The following is a 27,493-nucleotide window of genomic DNA, read 5'->3' on the forward strand; positions in this document are numbered from 1 at the left end:
CTCCATGACTCAAAAAAGGTTCACCCATGCATTCAGTCTCCAGTTCTTTTGCTCATAGGTTGGGTTCTTTTAGAACAACTTAGTTCAATAATATCTGTACTGTATTCAAGACCCAAGCAGATACATACTGGTTCTGTCAATAAACAATCATCCTGTTTGGAAATAAAGCAAAAAGACTATGTATCCTTGCAGTGTAGCACTGGGACATTACCTAACAAGCCCACCTAGGAATCATCTGACTCTCCATAAATTATTTAACTTTGTTTTACCTACTATCTATAATTGATTGGGGCCCAGAAGTCTTACTGGATGTTTATTTTAGAACGCTGACAAGTTAAAGTTGGTGTGCATCTTGTTGAAAACAATGTCCAAAATTACAGCTTTATTGTTCATTAACAATTTTTGTATGCTACTGAGTAATCATATTCCTGCATTCTTCCTTTTTATTTGGTATTAAAATACTGTTAACAGTTTGGTCACCATCACGATTCCCTCGTTATTCAGTAAATCACTATATATTTAGGAATTATGTCTAGGCTGGTGCAGTGGTTCACGCCTGTAATCCCAGCACTTTTGGAGGCCAAGGCCAGCAGACTGCTTGTTCTCAGGAGTTTGAGACCAGCCTGGGAAACATGGTAAAACCCCATCTCTACAAAAAAATACAAATATTAGCCGGACATGGTGGCGCATGCCTGTAGTCCCAGCTACTTTGGAAGCTGAGGTGGGAGGATGGCTTGAACCTGGGAGGCAGAGGCTGCAGTGAGCCAAGGTCACGCCACTGCACTCCAGCCTGGGTGACAGAGTAAGACCCGGTCAAGAACGAATGAACAAACGAAAGAACAAATGAACGAATGAGAAAAAGAGACAAAGAGACAAATAGAAAGAGAGAGAAAGAGAGGGAAGGAAGGAAGGAAGGAAGGAAGGAAGGGAGGAAGGGAGGGAGGGAGGGAGGGAGGGAGGGGGGAGGGGGGAGGGGAGGGAGGGGGGAGGGGGGAGGGGAGGGAGGGGAGGAATTATGTCTAATGTTTTGAAACTATATTTTGACAATTCTAAAGATACTGATTTTTTTTTGTTAATTCCAGCTTAGTTTCAGAAATGAGAATACAAAAATTAAACATAATAGAAAATATCTCTGACATTATTATTTTTAAACCACAAGTCTTCAAATATATTTCTGGGTAATAAACAAGTGCAGTCCAGGAGTTTGAGGTTGCAGTGAGCTACAGTGTGCCGCTGCACTCCAGCCTGGGTGACAGAGCAAGAGCCTGTCTTAACCAAAAAAAAAAAAAAAAAAAAAAAAAAAAAAAAAAAAAAAAAGAATAAATACACCTACCTCCATTTGGGGAAAAATTTAATAAAATGGAACACAGGATGGGTACATGTGGGTATGAAAATTTACAGTGGTCCTCTGTCCCGGGTAAACTAATTTATTTATTTATTTTAAGCAAAACTGAGAAAAACCGCTTTCCTAAAATTTAAAACAAAACAAAACAAAAAAATCTGGAGAACAAGCAAGCAAAGTTAAATACTGCCTTCTTATACAGAAAAACTGTGTGTGGCAATTGACATAGGCATGGCTTTGCAAATATTTGGCATTTTAAAAATTTAAGTCACTTAATAGCTTTTAAGAAACATATGCTCTGCAGCCCATTCTACTAATAATAAACAATGGAAATGTATTGTCCCTGCCCCACCCAGCCCGTCTTCTCTAACACTTTCTGAACGCTTTTCGGAAAGCATGGATATATTCATAAAGGGTAGTTAATTGACAAAAACAGGGACAGGGTAATCTCTCCTTGACAAAAAACTGACAGTGTATACTTAGTTGTTTTCATTATTTATTTTACTCAATCCAAAAAGCATTCTATTGCACAACGTAGACACTAGAATGGCCAACACAAAGGGAAAGATGGTCTTGACCTTCAAGAACCTTACAATTTAATACACACACAGGAATCTTACAATTTAACACACAAGCGAATAAATGAAGGGCAGGGAAAGGAACAAGCTCCTGAAGAGTGTGTGTGTGTTACAAGTGAATCTGTATAAACTATCTCACAATCACTGTGGACTTTTTAAGATAATGAGAATCAGTAACACAATAAGGGACTGTTATGCCCTGTCCTTCAGAAGTGCTGAGGTGAGAGAAACATGACTATAGGGAAATTACTCAAAAAAGTTTGGAATCCTTAAATTCTATATACAAATATGTAAATATCTACATAGAACCTACTCCCCTATCACATATGCCTGTTTCATGTTTCTTGTACTCATACCATCAATTTATCTGTTTTCTCACTTAACAATTTTTATCCTGAATAGACCATTCGCTAAAAGTTTTATTAATAACTTAAAAAAATTCTGTAAACAGCATGCCATGAACTTATATTATAGACTTATATAGTGGCAAAACTTGGCGTTCTGCTCTTTAATTTATTCAAAACTACTTTCCAGTTAAGAACTATCAATCTTCTAGTGTCTTCACATTTATCTCTAGAAACAGTGGCTGGCTTTCAAAACTAGGTGAAAGATCTTTCCAAGATCTGAACATCTCCAATATCTGCCTCAGAGAAAATTTAGTTTCCACCACATCATGCGTTCCTGCTAACAATCATTAAAAGAAATAAAAGAACTATAAGGTTGGTTTATTTGCAGATACAAGAACAGCTTGCTTAACTCACCATTTAAAAAGCCAGCACTTCATACTAGCCTTATTATCTGAAGCATAATCAAAATAATAAACTACTGTTGTAGGACTTTGGAATTTCTAATTAAGTTATGGAGACTTAAATCAAGAAATATGAATATTCATAAAACCCAGTAACCTTTTAGGCAAAGTAAAAAAGTGAAAGAAATAAACAAATGCTCTTGGAATTCAGAAAGAAAATTAACTATGGTATTGAGAGAAACCAAGAAAGAGAAGGAATCAAAGCAGAGCTAGGATACAGAAGGAAACAGAAAATGACAGCTTAATGCTCATTACAGAATAAGAGTGAGTCACCCATAGAGACCATTTTCAGTGTTCTTGCGAATTTAACCTCTAGTCTAACCTTTTAATGAAAAGGCTGTAATATATTAGAGTGGCCCAGAAAGGTGACCTTATGTCTCAGGTGTCAGAGCCACACCCAGGTCTCCTGATTCCCAATGATACTCCCTAATGCCTTACTTGCTCTGGCTGTAGTGTCTTGAGAGCTGGAGCTGCTTTTAATCCTATTGGTCAGCTACACAGCTGCAGGAGGGGCCCTAGGTTACCTATTCAGAAATTCAGATCTTAAAATGCCATAAGTGATAAAAGTAGATACAGTTCCCCTCCTTCGGCCAATGCAAGGATCCTAGTTACAGAGAAGAAATGGTGTGCCAAGACAACACCCTTAATTCTTACGCATTTCACCCTTTCTATCTTTTATACTTACCAATTTATCAGTCCCATGATCTGTCTTCACCTCAGAACTAAGTGGAAGAAATAAGTCTGTTGTATGCTCTGGGGGAGGTACCTCCCCAAGAACTATCAACCCCTGCAGGATAGAGAGGAGAAAAATAACATAAGTGAGCAGTATAAATTTCAAATTTAATTTAGGAGTTAGTCTCAAAAGGACTGCTGGTGTACTAGAGGCCCCCCTCTTCCTTATCCTATGGTTCAGAAACAAACTATACCAGCGGCAGCTTTGTTTTCCCAAAGAGTTATTTCAACAAGAAGCAGACCCAGGCTCCCCTCTCTGCCACTTGACTAATCTGACCTACATGGCTCATCAGCCATTTAGCATATTTATTCATATCTTTCAGATCTGAACTCTTTACCAGATTATGGCATTTTATACCATATTACTAGACTCCACTAGATTAACAGCAGCAATGCAGTTTTTCTAGACAACAAATGCAGTTTATGAATTACTAAACTGAAAATGCTACTATTATCAATCATGTACTCCATCAACTATACCTGCACAAACAAAACTCAATGAAACAAATGTGGAACAGTCCCCTACAAGTTATCAGAAACCAAGAGCTTTCTTAAAAGCTGGCCCAAAGGCACCTGTTTTTCATAAGCATAAATATTACTTCAGATTAAGTTCCTGCTTGACAATTTCAAATTCAGACCTTTGGAAGTCATTCCAGGAAACAATTTACATAAAAAGAAATTAAAAATGAACCCACAAGTTCTCCTCACAGTAGGTATAATGAGCCAGGATGGGTAAAGGCAGAAGTTATCTTATTAAGGAAAAAAAAATACTACACACGAATCCCACCACGGATGCAGGATGCAAGAAGAGGTGACAAAAATAAGGCTATGACACTATATAACCGAAAGACTGGGATGCAAGCGATCAGGGCTCCCAAACTCTTTCTCTGGTCGAAAAAAATAGAGATCTAACTAGATTAAGAAGCTCTTAATGGAAATTTTGTATCAGAATCACCTGGTGAACTTTATCAAACTATACTGGCTTAGGTCCAACATCTACTCAGTACCTCTGGGGGTGGGGCCAGGTAGTCTACCTTTTCATGGGGGAAGAGTGCAGGAGGGGGGCAGGGCATGGTGGGTACATGGAGGTGGGTGTCTGTGTCTCTCTCTCTCTCTCTTCCCTGCTATGTTACCCAGGCTGATCCTGGGCTCCAGCAATCCTCCCACTTCAGCCTCTGGAGTAGGTGAGATTACATGTGCCTACCACCATGCCCAGAGCAGGATATTCTACTATTCTTTAAAAGCTCCCCGGTAAGTCCTAAACTTGTAAAGTTGAAAAACACCAGACTTGATTAGTTTGGACTCAAAGAACATCCTGAAGTATAGATTTAGGGGACCAGAGATTGTGACTGTATTAGTCTGAGCTCTCTAGGCCATACAACAGACTCTTACGAGCCACTAAACCAGATGATCCATCCCTGGGGTCCTTGCAACTAAAAAACCAATATGAAATATGAGCTGCAGAAAAGGGGGGAAAACATTAAGAAAGAAAAATAGAATTTTATTTTTTTTTAGACAGAGTTTTGCTCTTGTTGCCCAGGCTAGAGTGCAATGGCACGGTCTTTGGCTCACTGCAACATCCACCTCCCAGGTTCAGGCAATTCTCCTGCCTCAGTCTCCTGAGTAACTGGGATTACAGGCATGTACTACCATGCCCAGCTAATTTTGTATTTTTAGTAGAGACGGGTTTCTCTATGTCGAGGCTGGTCTCGAACTCCTGACCTCAGGTGATCCGCCCGCCTCGGCCTCCCAAAGTGCTGGGATTATAGGCGTGAGCCATCGCGCCCAGACTTATTTCAGCTTTTTAAGAAGAAATAAGTATCTCTTTTTCTTTTGAAAGCAAAAGAAGCACTGCCTACCTATTCTGGAATATGACTACACTTAGCCTATACCAAAAATGAGAGGCCCGGCATGGTGGCTCACACCTGTAATCCCAGCACTTTGGGAGGCTGAGGCAGGTGGATCACATGAGGTCATCAGGAGTTCCCTCGCCAATATGGTGAAACCCCATCTCTACTAAAAATACAAAAATTGCCCAGGTGTCGTGGCACATGCCTGTAGTCCCAGCTACTCGGGAGGCTGAAGAAGGAGAATCGCTTGAACTCAGGAGGCAGAGGTCGCAGTGAGTCGAGATCGCACCATTGCTCTCCAGCCTGGGCGACAGACCAAGGCTCTATCTCCAACAACAACAAAAATGAATTGGAGGCTGGGTACGGTAGCTTACACCTGTAAACTTAGCACTTTGGGAGGCTGAGGCCAGGAGTGGCAGACCAGCCTGGCCAACGCAGTGAAACCCTGTCTCCAGCAAAAACACAAAAAATTAGCCAGGCGTGGTGGCGAGCCCCTGTAATCCCAGCTACTTGGGAGGCTGAGGCAGGAGAATCGCTTGAACCTGGAAGGCATAGATTGCAGTGAGCCAAGACTGCGCCACTGCACTCCAGTCTGGGCAATAACAGTGAAACTCCAACTCAAAATTTAAAAAATTAAAAAAAAAAAAAAAAAAAAAAAAAAAAAAAAAAAAAAAAGAACTGGAGTCTCCTCAGAAACAAGAGAAAGGTCATTAACTAGTAAGCAAGAAACATTTACCCTAGCCTTTAAAATGAGGTTTCTCTGGTTAAAAGAACTTCTGCTTCAAAATACTTTCTTCCCTAAACAAAAGCATAAAATACACCTTACAAACTTTATCATGTCCAAGTAAAAACTATTTGCAAAAGACAGCTATCTTGTACATCACTGCCTTCTAAAAATGTTGTATTCAACAGACACTCCCTGCTTAAGGGCCCAAACTGCCTTCCTGTTTCCTGTATAAAGCAAGTCAAAAATCATTTTAGTATTCAAATTTTCCCATAACCAGTTCCTTTTTTTAAGATCGATTTCCAACTACTTTCCCCAAATATCTCTGTTAGTGTTATACCAATTGCATCATCTCCTAGACAAATGTTTCAATGTATGTGAAGCTGTTGCTGCTGCTGGAGGTAGGGGTTATTTGTCAGTTAAAGGTTAAAAAAAAACTGAATTAACGGTTAAAACATAAGCTGTTCATCTTTATTCATACTGATTTTTATATTTTATCAGTCCAAATTGCCGTTCATCCTTCCAAAGAGATTTTCAACAAGTCCCACCTCCTTCCAAGAAAATGCCCTGGTTAATGAGTTCCTACTTGCTTTATCCATACTGCCAGACGACCTAAAGCATGGTGATTTTATCTTACATTCTGTGTATTTAAATCTCATTTCCACAGCATTCATAATCTTATGCCACATTATTTATTTCACTTACTATTGCCTCAGTTTCTTGTTTGTTGAGACAGGGTCAAGCTCTGTCACCCAGGCTGGAGTGCAGTGGCATGGTCACGAATCACTGTAATCTCCCTCTCCCGGGATCAAGTGATCCTCCCACCTCAATCCCATAAATAGCTGGGATAACAGGTGCATGCCACCATATCCAGCTAATTTTAAAATTTTTTTTTTTTGGTAGAGATGGGGTTTCACCAAGTTGCTCAGGCTGGTCTCGAACTCTTGGACTCAAGTAATGCACTTGCCTCGAACTCCCAAAGTGCTGGGATAACAGGTACAAGCCACCACACCCAGCTAATTATTCTATTTTTTGGTAGAGATGCAATTTCACCACGTTGCCCAGGCTCATCTCAAACTCCTGGACTCAAGCAATCCACCTGCCTCGGCCTTTTTTTTTTTTTTTGGACGGAGTCTCGCTCTGTCGCCCAGGCTGGAGTGCAGTGGCCGGATCTCAGCTCACTGCAAGCTCCGCCTCCCGGGTTTACGCCATTCTCCTGCCTCAGCCTCCCGAGTAGCTGGGACTACAGGCCCCCGCCACCTCACCCGGCTAGTTTTTTGTATTTTTTAGTAGAGACGGGGTTTCACTGTGTTAGCCAGGATGGTCTCGATCTCCTAACCTCGTGATCCGCCCGTCTCGGCCTCCCAAAGTGCTGGAATTACAGGCTTGAGCCACCGCGCCCGGCCCTCGGCCTTTCAAAGTGCTGGAATTACACATGCAAGCCGTTGCACCCAGCCTTTAATTGTTAACTTATGTTAGTTTCTTGAAGATGTGGACAAAATACAAATATATTTAAATGCCCCATGTCTCCTAGCAGAGTCATACACCAAGAAAATAAATGCATAGCAAATATTTGTCGAGTTGTATAAATTTTCTTCTAACAGGAAAATATTAAGTTTATAATAATTATAGCCAGAAGATAAATCCAACAATTAGATATAAAATTACTCCTTCAATTTTTTTCAGTTATATGAAAGGATACAGTATTTTCCAAAGGGAAGAATTTTTCCTTAAACTACAGAAGAATTTTGAAATACAACCCTCAGAGAGACGATGGAGACACCTTCTCCTAAAAGAGTATAATAAAACTTGGTAGGAACCATCTATTCATCGACATCATTTTATAGACCCACAGAGGATGCAGGTCAAAGCTTATGTCTCTACAGGCCAACACATGGCAGAACTGGGGCAAAAGGCTGGATCTAACTAATACTTCACTTCTTTTGTGTTCATTTAAATCAGTCATTTATCCACTCATCAGCATTTGTTAGGTGCTAAGGATACAAGAAAAAATAAGAAACCTATCCCTCTCCCCTAACCCATCCTTCAAAGTGCTTATTACATTCTAATACTGGGGGCAAAGAAAAACAATGTAAATAGATAAATGTTATGTACTATATTAAATGTTATGTACTATATTAAATGCTAAAGAGAACAAAATACAGGATAGTGAGGGGATTAAGAAGTGGAAATGGTGAAGGAGGTCGTGACGGCTCATGCCTATAATTCCAGCACTTTGAGAAGCCAATGCAGGAGGATTACTTGAGGCCAGGAGTTCAGGACCAGCCTGGGCAACATGGCAAAACCCTATCTCCAACACACACACACAAAAATAATAAAAATTAGCCCGGTGTAATGTCACACTTGTAGTTCCAGATATTCAGGAGGATCACTTAAGCCCAGGAGAGAAAGAGAGATACAAGTGCAAGGGGATACTACAGGCGTATGCCACCACCAAAAAATATAGTTTTTTATATTTTTAGTAGAGAAGGGGTTTCACCATGTTGCCCAGGCTGGTTGTAAACTCTTGGGGCCAAGAGATCTACCCTCCCTGGCCTCCCAAAGTGCCAGGTTGCAGGCATGAGCCACTGTGCCCTGCTTGAATGTTTATTTGAAGACAGAATCAACCAGCTATGCCAATGTGCTTACAAGAGAGGAGGGAAAATAGAGACACTGCCAAGGTTTCTAGCTTCCACAACCAGAAGAATGGAACTCCTCTTAATTTGTTCAGAGGACATTTGAATACACATTAGTTTTAATTAAACCTATTTTTGAAAATATGTGCTCAAGTGTTACAATGATGCAACCAACAGTCATCCGTACACTGTCCATTGCCCCCAAGATATCTAAGTTCACTGTGGCGTTCAAAACCAAACACTGGATCCTCTAATTTAATCAGTACCTCATACCAAAAAGGATGAAAACAGCTAAAAAGAGGCTGAACAAATAAAAAGCATCCAAGTAGGTAAGAGTCATTCATGCAGGTAGCATCTATTGAGTGGCTACCCTGTGCAAGGTAGTGTGAAAACACAATAATAAAATAAAAACAGATTCTACCATAAGGAGTTTATGTTCATCTAGCTTTGAACAGAGAAGGAGACAAAGTATTACGACAGTACTATAACAGAAGTTGAGAGAAGGTGATATCAGAGCAGAAAAGAACCTAACTGAAGAGACTGATGAAAGTGAGGCTTTACAGAGGAGGTCTACATAATTACTTAACAATCCCCCAAATATACTTAATATATTTTGAGCTATAGTTATTCATTAATTATGCACTTAATAACTTTGCCCTTTTCTGTATACAACGTTTCATTATGCCACAATAACATTTATTTGGGATAAAGTTTACTCACGTTTAATAACCATGAAAAGAAAGGTTAGTATTAGCTGAGAAAACTTCGTTAACGTTTGACTCCACACCTCTCATGGCTCCCCCAACGTGGGCTTCCCTAACAATCCAGGTTTAAACTGGGTCAATGTTGAATAGCTGTGGCATTAGCCTGGGGGCAGTGAACTTAGAGCCACTGTACTATGAAACAGCAACTTACAGAAGCCGAAGAAAAAGGTCAAGAGTCTCCTTTTCCTTCACCATGTCCCGAGTCAGAGCCAGGATCATGCTTAGATTGCACAGGCCTAGAAAACTCCAAGGCTGAAGCAAGCTTCTGCTTTACACAAGGACCAAAGGAATTGGAATAGGTCACAGTTACATGCAGCCTTAATACCTCCTAAATGATTCCTCTGTGGATGGACCCTCTCTTAACTGTATTTGCAATACAGCTAACAGGCAATTTCACATACTTCCTTACATCACTCTATCAGGTCAATCTTCCCTATGCATCTCAAGATAAACCAGTGACCCCACTGCAGACCAGTTCCACAAGAATAACCCTGGGCTACCTTGAAAAGATAAGTTGTCTACAATGCTTTAAAAACCCTATTAAGATGAGAACCTCAAGAGCTTTACGAAAATTTTGAAGAGAAAGGTGTTCTAAGCTTCTGCAGTTCCCATTCAGCTCTTTCCCTATTCAAAAGTTTCAATACTCTTCCACCTTCCATCTTCTTAACATTTCCATCCTCAGCTACAGCTGTGCAATCTCAAACAGTAGTCAGAGAGGGGATTTTAAAAAACAACATAAGAGTCAAGCCAGTGCTTCTGGGAGGCCAAGGCAAGGAGGATCACTTGAGGTGATCACCTGGATAACACAGTGAGACCCCATCCTTTAAAAAAAAAAAAAAAAAAAAAAAACCTTTAACAATTAGTCAGGCATGGTGGGACTCGCCTATGGTCCCAGCTACTTGTACTTGCAAGGCTAAGGTAGAAGGATAGCTTGAGCCCAAGAGTTTCAGGTTACAGTGAACTATATGATCTGGCCATTGCACCTCAGCCTGGGCAACGGAGCAAGACCCTGCCTCTTAAAACCTGCTTAGTCCCTATTCTTTCCCCTTATTTATCAGGTGTGAAATTTCAATAAATATGTTTCAGTGAAATGATGAAAAGGACAAAACAGTAAAATATGTTAGGAAAAAAAAAATGCTTTTGAATCAGATAAAAAATCCTGAGTTTAAATTTAGCTCTGCCTTTTACAAGCTTCTGAAGATTTACTCTGATCATTAAACAAACATACATGAATAAACTTTTAATTAGTATATACTCAAGGTACATATATTGTTTTCCTTTCCCCTTCTAAAGCATGGAAGAGTTTCTTTTTAAAAAACAAGCTGACAAACTATGAAAATTAAAAGAGCACAAAAGCATGGAGAAGTAGTACAGAAGGGTTCCCAGAAATTGTATTCTTTCTCCAGAGAGTAACATTATCCCCAAAAGGGACTCACTCCACAGCTTGGAAGGTAATACCTACCTTCTGACAGAACAGAAACTGGTGTCTGCATCCTAGAATCACCTAGCAGTAGTCACAAATACCTTTTTTTTTTTTTTGGTAATACGCCACTTATATAAAATTAATGTTAACAAGCAACAAAGTAAATCCTTAAAAAGAAAAAGAAAAAGAAAAGCCCCACCATCCCTCCAATCTCCCACCGAAAGACAAATTACAACTCAACAGCCTATCACCAAGATTCAACCTATCACCTAGGTTCATCTCCCAAAAAAAAAAAAAAAAAAAAAAAAAAAAAGGTCTGTACAACCCAGGCAGCTCTGGCAAATCTTGGTGCAGCATGGAAAACGTGAACACCAACTCACTTAACCAAAACAAATAGGAAAAAATTTCTTCCATTTCAATAACTTAAAAAAAAAAAAAACCCCCAAGCACTTAAAGTGATTACTAACTTGAGCAACAGCTCTGCAGCTTGATACTCATATCTCAGCTCTGCACTCACTTGGATGTGTAACCATGAACAAACTACTTGACTTTCCATTGTTTATCTCGAAAATCATGAATGAGAGTAAAATGCTTAGCACAGTGCCTGATATATCACAAGTGCTCAAAAACTGTTAATTACAGTGTTACATAAAGACTAAATGCATGTGAATATATCATTGGGGGAAAATTCCATGGCTTGTTAGAGCAAGTTGAATATTGTCTCTTCCAAATTTATGTTCACCCAGAACCTGTGAATATTACCTTGTTTGGAAAAAGGGTCTTTGCAGTTGTAATCAAGTTATGAGACCTTTAGTGTGGGCCCTAAATTCAATATGCCTGGTGTCCTCCTAACATGGAAATCTGGACACAGATGCAAAGAGAAAGACAGTCATGTGAAGATGGAGGCAGCAACTGGAGTGATGTAGCTACAGGCCAAGAACACCAAGGACTAGCACAACATCATAAACTGGAAAAAGACAAGGAAGGATTCTTCCCTAGAGCCTCCAGAGAGAGCATGGCCCTGCTGACACCATGATTTCAGACTTCAGGCCTCCAGAACGGTGAGAGAACAAATTTCTGATTTAAGCCATCCCATTTGTGATAGTTTGTTACGGCAGTCTAGGAAACTAATCCATTTGTTGAAAAAGAAATGTATAAATACAACAGGTAAAGCTGTGAGTTTTCTTGATGCATTACTTACTGAACTATCAACCCAGTGTTATTCTTCCTATTAGAACTCTGTAATAGACACTGTATATTTAGACTGCAAACAAAGAAGTAAAAGATTGATTATGATGTTGTATTTTACAGACCAAGAAACTGAAGCTCAGAAAAGTTAAGTGACTTTTCTTCTCAAGGTTCATGTAAGCATCTGGTAGCAAAGTCACAACTCGAAGCAAAAATTTACCAAGTCCAAGTATGGTGCTTAATACAATTTGCTTTGAATGATGAAACTCTTGGATAATCAACATATATTTATGTGCCAAATAACATTATGGTCAATGACAGACCACATATACAATGATGGTCTTAGAAGATTTTAGTACAGCTGAAGATTTCCTGTCATAACACAAAGCACTACTCATGTGTTTGTGGTGATGCTGGTGTAAAGAAACCTACAGTGCTGCTATTAAAAGTATACCACATATAATTATGTACAGTAAGAATATAATAGTTGATAATAAACAACTATGTTACTGTTAAAAACACTTATTTCTTATAATAAAAAGTGTTATGTATTTACTATACTACACTTTTAATCATCAGAGTGTACTTCTACTCATTAAAAAAAGTGAACTGTGAAACAGCCTCCGGCAGATCCTTCTGTTAGCACTGTCACAGGCAATGGAAAGCTCCGTGTGTGTTGTTGGCCCTGAAGACCTAACAGTGGAACAAGATGTGAAGGTGGAAGACAGTAATACCGACAAACCTGACCCTGTGTGGGCCTATGTTCATGTGTGTGTTTCTGTCTTAGTTTTTAGCAAAACAGTTTAAAAAATGAAACTTTTCATTTTAAAATGAAAACTTTTAAAGATAGAAAAAAACTTGTAGAATAAGGTGTGAAGAAGATATTTTTGTACAATGACAAGGTGTTTGTGTTTTAGGCTAAGTGTTATTACAAAAGAGTCAAAAAGTTTTAAAAACTTAAAAGTTTATAAAGCAAAAAGTTACAGTAAGCTAAGGTTAATTTATTACTGAAAAAATCTTTAGAATAAATGTAGTGTAGCCTCGGTGTACAGTGTTTATAAAGTTTATAGTAATGTACAATCATGTCCTAGGCCTTTCACATTCAGTCACCTTTCACCCACTGACTCACCCAGAGCAACTTGCAGTCCTGCAAGCTCCATTCATGGTTTAAGTGCCCTATACAGGTGTATCATTTTTATCTTTTCTATTATATTTTTACTGTGTTTTTCTATGTTTAGATATGTTTAAATACATAAATCTTTACCACTAATTGCCTACAGTATTCAGTATAGTAGCATGATGTACTGGTTTATAGCCTAGAAGCAATAGGCTATACCATATTGTCTAAGTGTATAGTAGGTCATACCACCTCAGCTTGTATGTATGTATGTATGTATGTATGTATGTACGTACATGAGATGGAGACTCGCTCTGCCTTGCCCAGGCTGGAGTGCAGTGTTGCAATCTCAGCTCACTGGACCCTCCATCTCCTGGGTTCCAGTGATTTTCCTGTCTCAGCCTACTGAGTAGCTGGGGTTACAGGTACCCGACACCACGCCTGGCTAATTTTTTTTGTATTTTTAATAGAGACAGGGGTTTCACCATGTTGGCCAGGCTAGTCTCGAACTCCTGACCTCAGGTGATCCACCCACCTTGGCCTCCCACTCCTTGCCTCCCAAAGTGCTGAGATTACAGGCACGAGCCACCGCACCCAGCCCTCAGCTTATATTTAAGTGCACTCTATGATGTTCACACACCAATGAAATCACCAACACATTTCTGTTTCCCTTTCATTAAGCAACGTGTGACGGTATACACAAAACTCCAGATTATTTTCCAGATATTTAGAAATACTTTTCAGATATTTGGAAAGTTTCTGAAAACTGCTCTGTCATTGCTTCTGAGTGATGAGCTGAAGAATAAAGCATGAAACAAATGAGGTGAATATCTTCTTATACACAACTAGTGAGACTACAAACTGACCCTGCCAAAAACAAATGAGGTATCTTCTTTTTTTTCTTTGGAGTCTCGCTCTGTCGCCCAGGCTGGAGGGCAGTGGCACGATCTCCACCGCCTCCCAGGTTAACGCCATTCTCCTGCCTCAGCCTCCCTAGAAGCTGGGACTACAGGCGCCTGCCACCATGCCCAGCTAATTTTTTTGTATTTTCAGTAGAGATGGGGTTTCACCGTGTTCGCCAGGATGGTCTCAATCTCCTGACCTCGTGATCTGCCCGCCTCGGCCTCCCACAGTGCTGGGATTACAGGGGTGAGCCACCGCGCCCGGCCGAGGTATCTTCTTATACACAACTAGTGAGACTATAAACTGACAACTAGTGAGACTATAAACTGACACTGCCAAAATACTTCTCTAAAGTATGCATTAAGAACATAAAAGAGCATTCATATCTTTGACTAAGATAAAGATACCTGTCATGGCATACTTAATATTAATAATAAGCGTAACTTAAATAATCAACAATGAAAGGCAATAGCATGCAGCCAATAAAAACGTTTTCCAAAAACCAACTGGGAAATATTCAGGGCACATATGTAACATGACTGTGTTTGAACAAATTACTTACGTGCTAGGAAAATGTACCATAATGTTGGTAGTGAGATAATTTTGAGCTGTTGTGTTTTTTTATTTTGTTTTGGGGTGGGGGGGTGTTTTTTATACTTCTGTGTAATCTCAAAGTTTCCTGAGAATTGATACACAGTATTTCATCAGTTCTAACAGGTACTTTCCCCACATGTCAACAACTTGTAAATCAAGATGCATTTTACAATTGCTGTTATGCCCTAGTTTAACTGAAATAATTTCTTTGTTGTACTTAAAATAATGGTACATCTTACAATCAATAGCATCTTAAGTTCCATGAAATGTGGCAGTTTTATAACAGGCAGCTAAAATAACACAACATATACACATATATAAACCCACATATATATTTATGAATGTATATAAAAAGATGAAGCAACACTTATGACTACTATTGTACTAATCTCAGTTGTTACTAAGAGACTCTAGTTCTCAAATATAGAAATTCCCACTTAACTACTGGCTATAAAAACCTAGAAACAGACACTGAAGAGGTGTCCCTGATAGAGAAAGACTGTGTTTTTCTCCTCAGTATAGGCATATCCAGTCACCTCCTCGTTATTCTTAGTCACCATTCCAGTTCATGTTCTACAAATCTCACTTTAAAATTTCCTTTGTGAAGAGATGGGAAAGCAAAATATTCACCAAATCTAGAATGTTTATTAGTTTTGTTCTAGCTAATTTTTAAACAAGTAAATCAGGATTTAATTTGTATGCTACCCTAAGGGAACAAATTAAAAAGAATAAAAAAGTGAGCCCTCTGGACTGTATCCTCAAAGTATGCTCTGTTGAATTTTTTTGGGGGGTGGAATATACACACACAAATATATATACATATACATATACATATACATATACATATACATATACACATACACATAGATATACATATCTTCAATCTGGAAAGAAGCTAGAAGTCTGCAGTGAAATTTTTAGAATAAAAGTTCAAATGATTAAGTAAGCCCACAGAACTTTCACTTCAAACCCTGATCATTTTGTTCATTTTATCAGTTGATCAACCTTTAACTTTTGGCCTACTAATTAATTTAATGGATACTGTTCACAGTAAAGCCATTTTCTTAATTCTTAAGGCTTTGTCTAGTACTAAGGTCAAGGCATTTTGACCCTTAGTTTTAGCAGCAATAGACTTTTTCTAGACGTGGGTCTAGATAAAGAAAGAGCTCAGTCATACCAAGCTAATATAAAAAATACTTTGCAAGGATGTAAGCTTCATGAAGGTAGGATTTTCGTTCACTATTTTGACCCTACTATGGGGAACACTGCTGATACATAATAGGCACTTTTCCACAAATCTAACAAATATGACAGTTACATCAATGGCTTGCATTATTCAGTCTGTTTTGTTTCCTATTAACTCAGATACCCACACTATTTTGTTCTAAATACATGTTCAATTAACCATTATATTCTAATAGTGTTTTCCTTCTTATGAGACAGGGTCTTAGCTGCCCAGGCTGGAGTGTGGTGGCACAATCTTGGCTCACTGCAACCTCCACTTCATGAGCTCAAGTGATCCTCCCACTTCAGCCTCCTAAGTAGCTGGGACTACAGGCACATGCCATCATACTCAGCTAATTTTTTGTATTTTTTGTAAAGACAAGGTCTCCCTATGTTGCCTGGGCTGGCCTCGAACTCCTGAGCTCAAATGATCCTCCTGCCTTGGCCTCCAAAAGTGCTGGGCTCACAAGAGTGAGCCACTACGCACAGCTAAATCAGGTTCTTAAACAAATTAAACCACCATATCAGGTCATTAAACCATTTACTTTACAACAGTTAAGACGGGGGTTATGGGGGTTATGAGGTGGGAGGGGATGAGAGAAAAGCAATATTGATAGTTTTTGGCTCTATTTAAAAACACCAGATACTTATCCCTTACCTTATTAGCACGTATCTGTTTGTAAATGTCTGTTTGCTGACGAATTCGATATTCCAAGTCAGAAACATGAGCCTGAAGCCAGTTCCAGCGGCTGACAATAGCTGCCCGGTCTGCAGCCCATCTCCATTCTGACCTGCGTCTCCTAAAAGGAAATAAATTGAGTGAAATCCAAGAGCAATAGTAATATCTATACCAGATTGGAGGGTGGGGTGGGGGGGTGGAATTTAACTTCTAAAGTCCCTTGCAGAGACTAACTCTAGCGTCAAGAAAAACCCAAGACAGACAGGAACAGACACCCCCCACTCCTCAGGATGCACATGGATATAAACTTTCAAATAGGTATTTCCCAAATTGAGTGGAACTGCCTTCTAGCATCTTGATACTGTGACACACAGTTTCTCTGAAATCCCACTGATTTCTTCGGAGATAAAAGTATTGTCCCTGCCAAAATAAAATATATATTAATATATATATATTTTATATATATCCATATTCCTGTATGGAATAATCCATACAGGAAATCCAACTGACACTAAGAATTATCAAAACTAATAAAGAAATCGGCAAAAGTGTTCAGTAAAGAATATTTAAAAACTAATAAAGTAGAAAATATTCACTTTTTCAGTACCATTCATAACACCAACAAAACTAATGATACATTAAATATCTTTATAGAGAAAATAATGCCTGAAAGCATAACGATCTATATAAACGGTAGGATACATTTTTTTAGGATGGCGATTCTCATGAACATCTATAAATTCAAAGAAATTCCAATCCAATTGCCTACAGTATTTTTAATGAAAGCTGAGAAACAGATCCAAAAGTTCACATGGAATACAGGACCAACAGCAAAAAATTTGGAAGAAGAAGGCATGATGCAAATTCACATTACCAGATAGCCAGATGTGCTGCAAAACTATACAGAGCCTCAAAACGTAGAACTAGATACATAAAAGATACAGAGTAATTTTTTAAAAATCAGTTCAGTGGGGAAAAGATTAAACTATTCAATAAATAGTACTAAAATGGCCAGTTCTTTAGAAGGAAAAAGTAAAATTAGTTCCCTTCAGATATAATTACAAAATTTTGGCATTTCAAATTGCTAAACATGAACAGCCAAACTTACAAGAACATCTTTGGGATTTAGAGCAGGAAGCATTTCTTAGATAAGACATAGATGTATCACCCACTTTTCAACATACAATAGAAAATCCAATAAAGTTAAAAGGCAAACTACATTTTGGTAGAAGATATCTAAGACATATAACTGACGATTAAACATCAGAATATGTAACAGAACTCTCAGAAACAGATTAAAAGAAAAAAAGACAATCTTAATAGAAATAAATTCACATAAAAGGCAAATAATATACAAAAATGTGTCATCTCATTAAAATTTGGTTAAAATATAAATATTAGGTAAAACATTAAGATGTTTGAAATCTGGATAGGAAAACGCATAGTCTGATAAAGCGAACAGGTGGTGAGAAATGGAAAAGAACAATTAATACATTGCTGGCAACAGTTAAAACTGGAACCAACATTTTTGAAAAATAATTCAGAAATACTTGGTTAGGTGTAAAATGTGCATACCCAACCATCACGATACTGTATTTAATTTTTTTTTCCCTGAATGGGGGGGTCTCATACTCTGTCACTGAGGCTGGATTACGGTGGTGCAGTCATAGCTCACTGTAACCTAGAGCTCCTTTGCTTAAGCTATCCTCCCACCCCAGTCTCCCAAGCAGCTGGGATCAGGAGCATACTACCATACCTGGCATTTTATTTTTTTTTTTGGAGACCGAGTTTTGCTCTTGTCCAGGCTGGAGTGCAATGGCGCAATCTCGGCTCACCACAACCTCCACCTCCCAGGTTCAAGCGATTCTCCTGCCTCAGCCTCCTGAGTAGCTGGGATTACAGGAATGCGCCACCACACCCAGTTAATTTTGTATTTTTAGTAGAGACAGGGTTTCTCCATGTTGGTCAGGCTGGTCTCAAACTCCTGACCTCAGGTGAACCGCCCACCTCGACCTACCCAAAGTGCTGGGACTACAGACAGGCATGAGCCGCGGCACCCAGCCCTAACTTTTTTTTTTTTTTTTTTGAGATGGAGCCTGGCTCTGTTGTTCAGGCTGGAGTGCAGTGGCGCAATCTCAGCTCACAGCAAACTCCGCCTCCCGGGTTTACGCCATTCTCCTGCCTCAGCCTCCCGAATAACTGGGACTACAGGCGCCCATCAGCACGCCTGGCTAATTTTTGTATTTTTAGTAGAGATGGGATTTCACTGTGTTAGCCAGGATGGTCTCGATCTCCTGACCTTGTGATTCACCTGCCTCGGCCTCCCAAAGTGCTGGGATTACAGGTGTGAGCCACCGAGCCTACCCCACTGGCTAATTTTTAATAAAAAGTGTTGTAGAGATGGGGTCTTGCTATGGTATTCAGGTTGTTCTCAAACTCCTGACCTTTGGCTTCCCACAGACACAAGCCACTATGCCCAATCATGAAACTCTGTTTCTGAGAACATAAACTACACATTCCTCTGTATGAGGAAATAGGTTCGCTGGAGTAGAGTCCATAATAGATAAAACTAATTATATTCCAATTCTGCTGAAATTGGTAAATAAACTATAATTTATTCATTTAATAGTTCTATAGGAATAAAAATAAAATTTACACCTGTATGTGTCAACATGATTAAATCTCAGAACATAATGTTGAATGAAACAACTATAAAAAAAACTAAACGAGATTAAGTACACACAAGTAGTAAAGGAATCTGATGAAATACTATCTAGCAATTTATTTACTGTATGTATCAACGTGACTTAATCCCAACAATGGGGAATGCAAAAGCTGTATGAAAACAAAAATAATAAACAAACAATAAGGATTGTTACCAATACAGATAAGTGATGAATATATTTTAAAATGCATAGAACTGATATACAACAAATTTACAATCAAGCTCATTGTCTCTGGAAAGGGGATGGAGAAATTGGATTTTAGCCCTACCTTTAATGTAATGTCTTTCTCATGTAAAAACAGGATAGAAATGTGACATTAACATTCTTTAAATATTAAGACTGGGGTTACATGGTGTCTACTATATTCTCTAATACTTCATAATCTACCACAAAACTATTTTCCCAAACAGCAGCAGCAGTCACACTGCCCTCAGTCCCACTTCCCATCAGGATACACGCACTCACTACTAAAACTTGCAACTATAGGTGAACTTGAACACAGTCTCCCATAGGTACAAAATACAAAATGTCAATAATTATCAAATCTGACCACGATAGGGTAAGACATAAATTAATACTTAATCATACCATAATAATTAAGACCAAGGACAGCAATGGTATTTTAACTTTTGTATGGACCAAACATAAACCATTCAAATCAACCACTGTGATAAAGTATTATCAATTATTTCTCTTCTTTTAGAAAGAAGACATTTTACAGTTCCCTAATTTTGATGGAACCACTTCAAGATAAAAAGATACTTTTAAAGTACAGTTATCTGCTTCAATGTTGGCTGTAGGTCTAGCTCTACCCCAAATCCAGGAAATGATCTCAAGAGATCAGTAAGAACCTACGGGATCATTCTTGAACAAGAAAAATGCCCCCTACCCACAAAGAGACAAAACTAGTTAACCCTAGTATTTTATTCCCAACTTTCCTTACTCTTCAAGGCTTACCACCTTTCTATCCTGCAAAATCTGTTGGTTTTATAGATTCCTTTCATTCCTAAAGCTATCACCGCACCAGGTCCCCATCTATCACCACTGGGCAACCCCGACAGCCTCCTTAGCTGCTCTTCCCAACATCAATCATACTACTTTTCCTCAATAAACTCCCCTCAAACCTTTTTCATCCTGGCATTCTAATGTTTAAGGAACCACGCGGCTCCTTTGTTTGAAAATACAAAAGGAAAAGAAAATTACTTAAAACATTTTAGTTCACAACAACTTTGATAAATACTCTTTTTCTTGGATATTAAAGTCCCCTACACGGGTATTTACCTAAATAACACTACAAAGTGAGCCTCCTGATAGTATGTTTTGGAAAATATGGTTAATAAACTAATTAAAGAAAGGCAAGGCAGCACTAAGGAATACTAATAATTCCCAATTTATGAACAAGTTTCATTTTACAAGTGTATCTGTTATATGATGGTTTAGAACTGGAAGTGATTTCTAGGAGTTGTTACAATGTTGTTTTTCCATAATGCTGCTCAAATTCTGATCACGTCCAATGAAAAATGGAAAACCTCAACTCAAGTGTCCAAAAAGTATCTTGTGTTCAAAATACCAGCAATATGAGCAGAAAGCTAAGCTGTCATTAAACGTGAGAGGTGGACAGCTAACAAGTCTGGAGTAAGCTAGTTATCGTACTCCAGTGGCAGAGCAGAGCACCACAAAACAGTAACACAAGAATAAGAGCTTCACATCTTGTGTTCCTAACAAAAACAAGCCATATAAACTCAGCTTATCAGAGGTAAAGATAGACCTCCTCCTCAACATTCAAAGTGTACATTTTTCACTCTGACAATTTACAGCTTAAAACAAGGGACACTCATTGAATATCAGGGACATGTTTAATGTTATACAGTACAGACTGCAGGAAAGAACACAGGACTAAGGCTGTAGAATGATAACTTTAAATACAATGAGGACTTGGTTTCTAATACAGTCACTATCAATAATGAAGAAAATCAAGTGGATTCTAACACTGATGAGTCAACTCATTCCTGTTGCTTGTTTCTGTGCTATTAGTGAAGTAACTGTTTTAACTATGTGTCTGAGTAGGCCACTAGAATGCCTTAGAACGTTTGACTTTCCTGTGTGCTTTATCCCAGTCCACACAAAAATATGCACTGTATGTACTGTAGTTATCACCTGCGTGGGAATTCTTTTCAACTCATATTTTGCTCCCTGCTTTTATAAACTTTTTACTGGTAAAAGTGGCTTTGACTGCATGTGCTATACAAAAATTCATTAAAATGTTACACGATGAATTACTTTTGCAGTATCAATATTTGCTTTTGTGATACCACATGAATAGTACATCTTAATGTTAACCAGTTATGTGCTAGTATTGGTTTACATAAGAAATATATGTTGTATAAAAATATTTCATTAGCTATGAACTTGTACTTTAATAGTTCTTTTTACACAGACTATTACCACAGAGAATTTAAAATGCTCTGTTGACTCTAAAGAATATAGATCATTCCTGTGTTTGTTTCACACTGCTTTTGAGCTACGTAGTGAGTACTTGTGAGTGTTTTTGTGTGTGTGTGACTCAGCAATTTTAAGATTTCTCATTGGTGAAATCTATGGTGAAACCCTATCTCTATGAAAAAAACAGAAATTAGCCACGCATAGTGGCGCACGCCTGTAATCCCAGCTACGTGGGAGGCTGAGGCAGGAGAATTGCTTGAACCCAGGAGGTGGAGGCTGCCATGGGCCGAGATCACAAGCTCCTGCTCTCCAGCCTGTGCAACAGAGCAAGACTCCATCTCCCCACCCCCACCAAAAAGGGAAAAAAAAAAACAAACCCCCTTTATAAACACACACTGAAACCATACAGTAAAAGTCCTTTTTTCACCCCCCTTACAAATTCAGGGTTCAACTGACATGTTGGCTAAAAATTAATTTTTGTTTTTAGTTATTTAAAGTTATTAATAATCAATGGGTTTTAAAGGGATTATCAATAGATCAACTCTTTTGTACTTATTATCTAAAAGTGACACCAAAAGCTAGACACTGAACCACATGGAACACCACATGTTGACTACCAGGCCTAGTGCCTCTAACTAAGTCATCTAATTTCCAAGATGGGAAATTTGTATGTAAATCCAATAGAACAGGGCTGGTGGATTATGCTTCTCTTCCCTGATGTATTAACATAAATTTTTAAAAAATCTTATCAAGGCAACAAATATGCCAGAAAAATACGAATGGTGGAAACTTCAACTTTGATTCTGATTTCAGTCCCATCTGGATTCTTTCCTTTTAATGAAACAAAGGTTCTATTAGCCAAGTAAAATGACGGTTCACAGCGAGCTACACAGTGCTACATTCAAACTGGTAGATAAATTGACAAAGGATTTATTTGCTACTTCCAAGTGTGCAGGAAATCCTGAGACATCTAAGTTCTGAAATCTCCAGGTTATTTAGATAACTTTTAAAAACCAAAAGATTCAAATAAAACTGAGATCATCCCAGATCATACAATTGCCAGATTAACAGTTTGCAGTGTAAGAGTTAGGGTCACTGTGGGACAGCAATCAGAAATCTTGAAATTGCTGAGTCACATGAAAAAACAACAAAAAACCACTCACAAATACTCACTACCTAGCTCAAAACAGTGTGAAACAGAGGAAAGATCAGAAGACAAGTTCTCACTTTTACTTACTTTATATGATTCTAAACATGTAAACTGATCTCTGGAAATAAGAACAATATCTGCTTCACAAAGTTGTGATAGCCATACAATGATGTAATCCTAACTACAACCTAAAATGTGTATATTAGATAATAACAACAATTTTGACACCAACATGGCACAAGTATACATATGTAACAAACCTGCACGTTATGCACATGTACCCTACAACTTAAAGTATAATAATAATAAATTTTAAAAATAAAAAATAAAAAATAAATAAATAAATAAAAGAATAACAATTTTATCAGCCGGGCATGGTAGCTCAGGCCTGTAATCCCAGCACTTTGGGAGGCCGAGGTGGGCGGATCACGAAGTAAGGAGTTCTAGACCAGCTTGACCAACATAGTGAAACCCCGTCTCTACTAAAAATACAAAAACAATAAAAATAAAAATTAGCCGGGCCTGGTAGCATGCTACTCAGGTACCCAGTTATTCAGGAGGCTGAGGCAGGAGAATCGCTTGAACCCGGGAGGCAGAGGTTGCAGTGAGTGGAGATCGTGCCACTGCACTCCAGCCTGGGGGACAGAGCAAGACTGTCTCCAAAAAAAAAAAAAAAAAAAAAAAAATTTAGTTATTATAACTATGGATTTAAATTCCATATCAAAAAGGTACAAAAAAGGAAGAAAAACAGAGTAAGATTAAAGAAAAATCTCTCAGAGATAAATTCAGGAAACAGAACTGTTTTCAGTTTGGTAACTGAAACAACAAGCCATATTCTGAGAGTTTCTTGAGCTTTGAACTTTTTCTAAAAGTTCCACTCTAAACAGAAAAATCAATGTAGTCTATTAGAATAGACATTGCATTATCAGTGACATTACCCCCAAATTTAATAAAGCACAAGGAGGAAAAAAGAAGAGAACCGAACTGTCCAGAGTTAAATATCCCACAATTTAGTTGTAAAGTAAAACCCAGGAAAAAACTCAGATACACACTTCGTCTAACCCATTCTTATCTGTCACATGACCTAAGTTGTATCAACTTTCTACGGATATCTGCAATAATGTGGAACAGATGTACCTGAGCCAATACTTTTTTTTTTTTTTTTTTTTTTTTTTTTTTGAGATGGAGTCTCGCTCTGTCGCTCAGGCTGGAGTGCAGGGGCACGATCTCGGCTCACTGCAACCTCTGCCTTTCGTGTTCAAGTGATTCTCCTGCCTCAGCCTCCTGAATAGCTGGGATTACAGGTGCCTGTCACCACGCCTGGCTAATTTTTGTATTTTTAGTAGAGACGGGGTTTTGCCACGTTGGCCGGGCTGGTCTCGAACTCCTAACCTCCAGTGATCCACCAGCCTCAGTCTCCCAAAGTGCTGGGATTACAGGTGTGAGCCACCCCACCCAGCCCCAGAGCCAATTCTATCTAAACTTCCAATTCATCCTGACAGACCTTTGAAATTGAACACAGCACTTTTGTCTTACTGCTTCAACCAGATTATCTCTAATATAGAAATAAAATTTGTGTATTTTTGGTAGTTTATTTCAGCCAAGCATTTAGCCCACCATGAACTCACTTCTTCCTTCCATTTAACAAATATTTAAGCAACTATTAGTTACCAAGAATTAGACTAGGTTAGAGATGCAAAAACAAGAACTGTGGCTCAAGTTCACAATTTAATGGGGCAGATAGACGTTAATACTCAAATAATCATATAAAATATAAGATAAGAGATCCTAACTATATCAGATTTGGACTGGGGGATCTAGAAAGACTTGTGATATAAACATTTAAACAGACCTCCAAAGCATAAATTAGGACTTGGATGCACAAACTGATAGGGGTTGGGGATGTGGAGCAGAAGATATTAGGTGGAACTGTGGGGTGTCACAAAGAAGAAATGACATGTATACAATGGTTATGTGGTTAGAGCTCCAACAGTGAACAACAACAAGAATGCACTCAAATTGACAATGGATACAGGTAGGCAGGGCCAGGTCACACAGAACCTGGCAATCCATGTTAATCATAAAACAATATAAGTAATCCTCATCTTCCTTCATGCTCTTTTACTTATCTCAGACCCTGTTCAAATGAAAATTTACAAATACAAGCTAAAAGATAATAAACTCCCACATAACCATCAACTAATTTCAACTATCAACTTCTGGCAAATCCCACCTCATCTATAACATCTATCTCCCACCTCTATGAATTATTTTTAAGCCAATTCCCAACATCACATCATTACCTCTAAATATTTCAGTATGTGTTTCTAAAATGTAAGGTCTTTAAGAATATACACAGAAATATTTTATAATCTAAAAAACGTAACTCCTTATGGTTAAATATCCAGTTACTGGTTAAATTTCCTGTAATTTCTCATTTTTCTGCAAATCAGAGTCAAATAAGATCCACAAAATTCATGTGGTTAACACATCTCAAGCTTTTAACACGCTCTTCCTCCTCCTTTTCTTTCCTCACAATTTGTGGAAGAGACAGCACTATCTGTCCTCTAGAATTTCCTACATTGTGGATTTTACTGACTGTGCCTTTAACACCAAGCCCATACTTTTGAACTTGATAAATTGACACCTCGAGGCTGGGCGTGGTGGCCCATGTCTGTAATCTCAGCACTTTGGGAGGCTGAGGTGGGTAGATCATTTGAGGTCAGGAGTTCGAGACCAGCCTGACCAACATGGTGAAACCCTGTCTCTACTAAAAATACAAAAAAATTGGCCAGGCGTGGTGGCATGGGCTTGCACTTCCAGCTACATGGGAGGCTGAGGCAGGAGAACTGCTTGAACCCAGGAGGCGGAGGCTGTAGTGAGCCAAGATCACACCACTGCACTCTAGCCTAGGCGACAGAGTGAGACTCTGTCTCAAAAATAAATAAACAAACAAACAACCTTTAGTAGTCTGATACATTTCATTTTCTGTAGGTCAGATGATAAATTATTTTTTGTACATTAAATTTTTGCATGTTTAAGATTAAGACTGAGATATGTTTTAAAATACACTCAATCTCTTAAAAATCATTTAAGGTACTTTAAACTCCTTTCAATACCCATCAGTCAGATTTTTCATCAAACATTGTAAACATATACATATTATATACCCTGCCTAGCACGATGAAAGAAATGTAATTGTTTGTCATACCCTATGCAAATTTCCAACCTGAAAATACCCAGAAGCATCTTATAACACTAAAACCCACGTCTCTCCAGGGAAGTTTTTCCTTGTGCATCGTGCATCACAATTCACTGTTTGCCCTCTTCAAGCTTAGTTGGATCCTCTCATTTTGTTATTTGTATGTGCTATTACTTCCAAGTCATGTCATATATATAACTGGTCTCCAACTAGATTATCCATGCCTCCTTACAGGAACTACCATGTGTTTTAACTGTACAACAAGTTTTAAAGATGTCTGCGCACATATAGTTTACAAGTAAATTTGCAAAAAATATAAACAAAATTAGAGAGATTTAGCTGATGCCTTATCCTGTTTAATTCTCAAATGTTTGTATTTTAAAAACACTTAACTGAAGTGTTCTAACGGAGAACAAAATGGCATGACAAAGAAGTATGGAAATGGCTTACAGTTCTTGACTGGCTGTAGGACTGAACATGGAATTTGAGCACGAAAATTTTGAGCAAAATACTAGGCTAGTTACTTTTTTATTTTTATTTTATTTTTATGTCTTTTTAATTTTTTAATTTTTTTTTTTTTTAGACAAAGTTTTGCTCTTGTTGCCCAGGCTGGAGGGCAATGGCACGATCTCGGCTCACTGCAACCTCCGCCTCCCTGGTTCAAGCGATTCTCCTGCCTCAGCCTTCCAAGTAGCTGGGATTACTTACAGATGCCCGCCACCACGCCTCACTAATCTTTTGTATTTTTAGTAGAAATGAGGTTTCACTTGGACAGGCTGGTCTCAAACTCCTGACCTCAGGTGATCCACCTGCCTCGGCTTCCCAAAGTGTTGGAATTACAGGTGTGAGCAACTGCGCATAGCCTACTGTGTCTTTTTTAGAGAATAAGACTGTTATGTTTCAAGAATAAAGCAAATGACAAATAGTGAAAGGCTCTCAGTTATTCAAAGTACTGCCATTCCAGAGTAGCTCCTCCAGAGTGAATTAATTTTCTGTCTACTTTTCTTCCTTTCAGAAGTCAAACTGAGGTTAGAATGTTCAAATTCTATATGTGATACTAATTTCTCTTTCAAAAAGACCGCTTAAGGCCAGGCATGGTGGCTCATGCCTGTAATCCCAGCACTCTGGGAGGCTGAGGCAGGCAGATGACTTGAGGTCAGGAGTTCAAGACCAGCCTGACCAATATGGTGAAACCCCACCTCTAATAAAAATATGAAAATTAGTAAGGAATGGTGGTGGGTGCCTGTAATTCCAGCTACTTAGGAGGCTGAGGCAGGAGAATTGCTTGAACCCAGGAGGCAGAGGCTGCAGTGAGCAAGATCACGCCATTGCACTCCAGCCTGGGTGATAAGAGCGAAACCCTGTCTCAAAACAAACTAACAGACAAAACAAAACAAAACAAAAACCCAAA

The 27,493-nt window shown here is 38.6% G+C and overlaps 1 protein-coding gene across 23 annotated transcripts in view; it reads right to left on the minus strand.

The window, feature by feature from the left end:
* LOC105468500 (KAT8 regulatory NSL complex subunit 1) overlaps nt 1–27,493 on the minus strand; it is a 198,877-nt gene that overhangs the window by 48,698 nt on the left and 122,686 nt on the right. For 18 of the 23 annotated variants that reach the window (XM_071083344.1, XM_071083341.1, XM_011718735.3 and 15 more), the window contains 2 exons: nt 16,542–16,683; nt 3,414–3,515 (listed from right to left, as the gene is read on the minus strand). In XM_071083344.1, the coding sequence (XP_070939445.1) occupies nt 3,414–3,515; nt 16,542–16,683 (244 nt within the window). The remainder of the gene's footprint in view (nt 1–3,413; nt 3,516–16,541; nt 16,684–27,493) is intronic. The other 5 variants (XM_071083340.1, XM_071083337.1, XM_071083339.1 and 2 more) reach the window with 1 other exon arrangement.

The sequence above is a fragment of the Macaca nemestrina genome, chromosome 17 (genome assembly GCF_043159975.1).
Source record: "Macaca nemestrina isolate mMacNem1 chromosome 17, mMacNem.hap1, whole genome shotgun sequence".
Classification (NCBI taxonomy): Eukaryota; Metazoa; Chordata; class Mammalia; order Primates; family Cercopithecidae; genus Macaca; species Macaca nemestrina.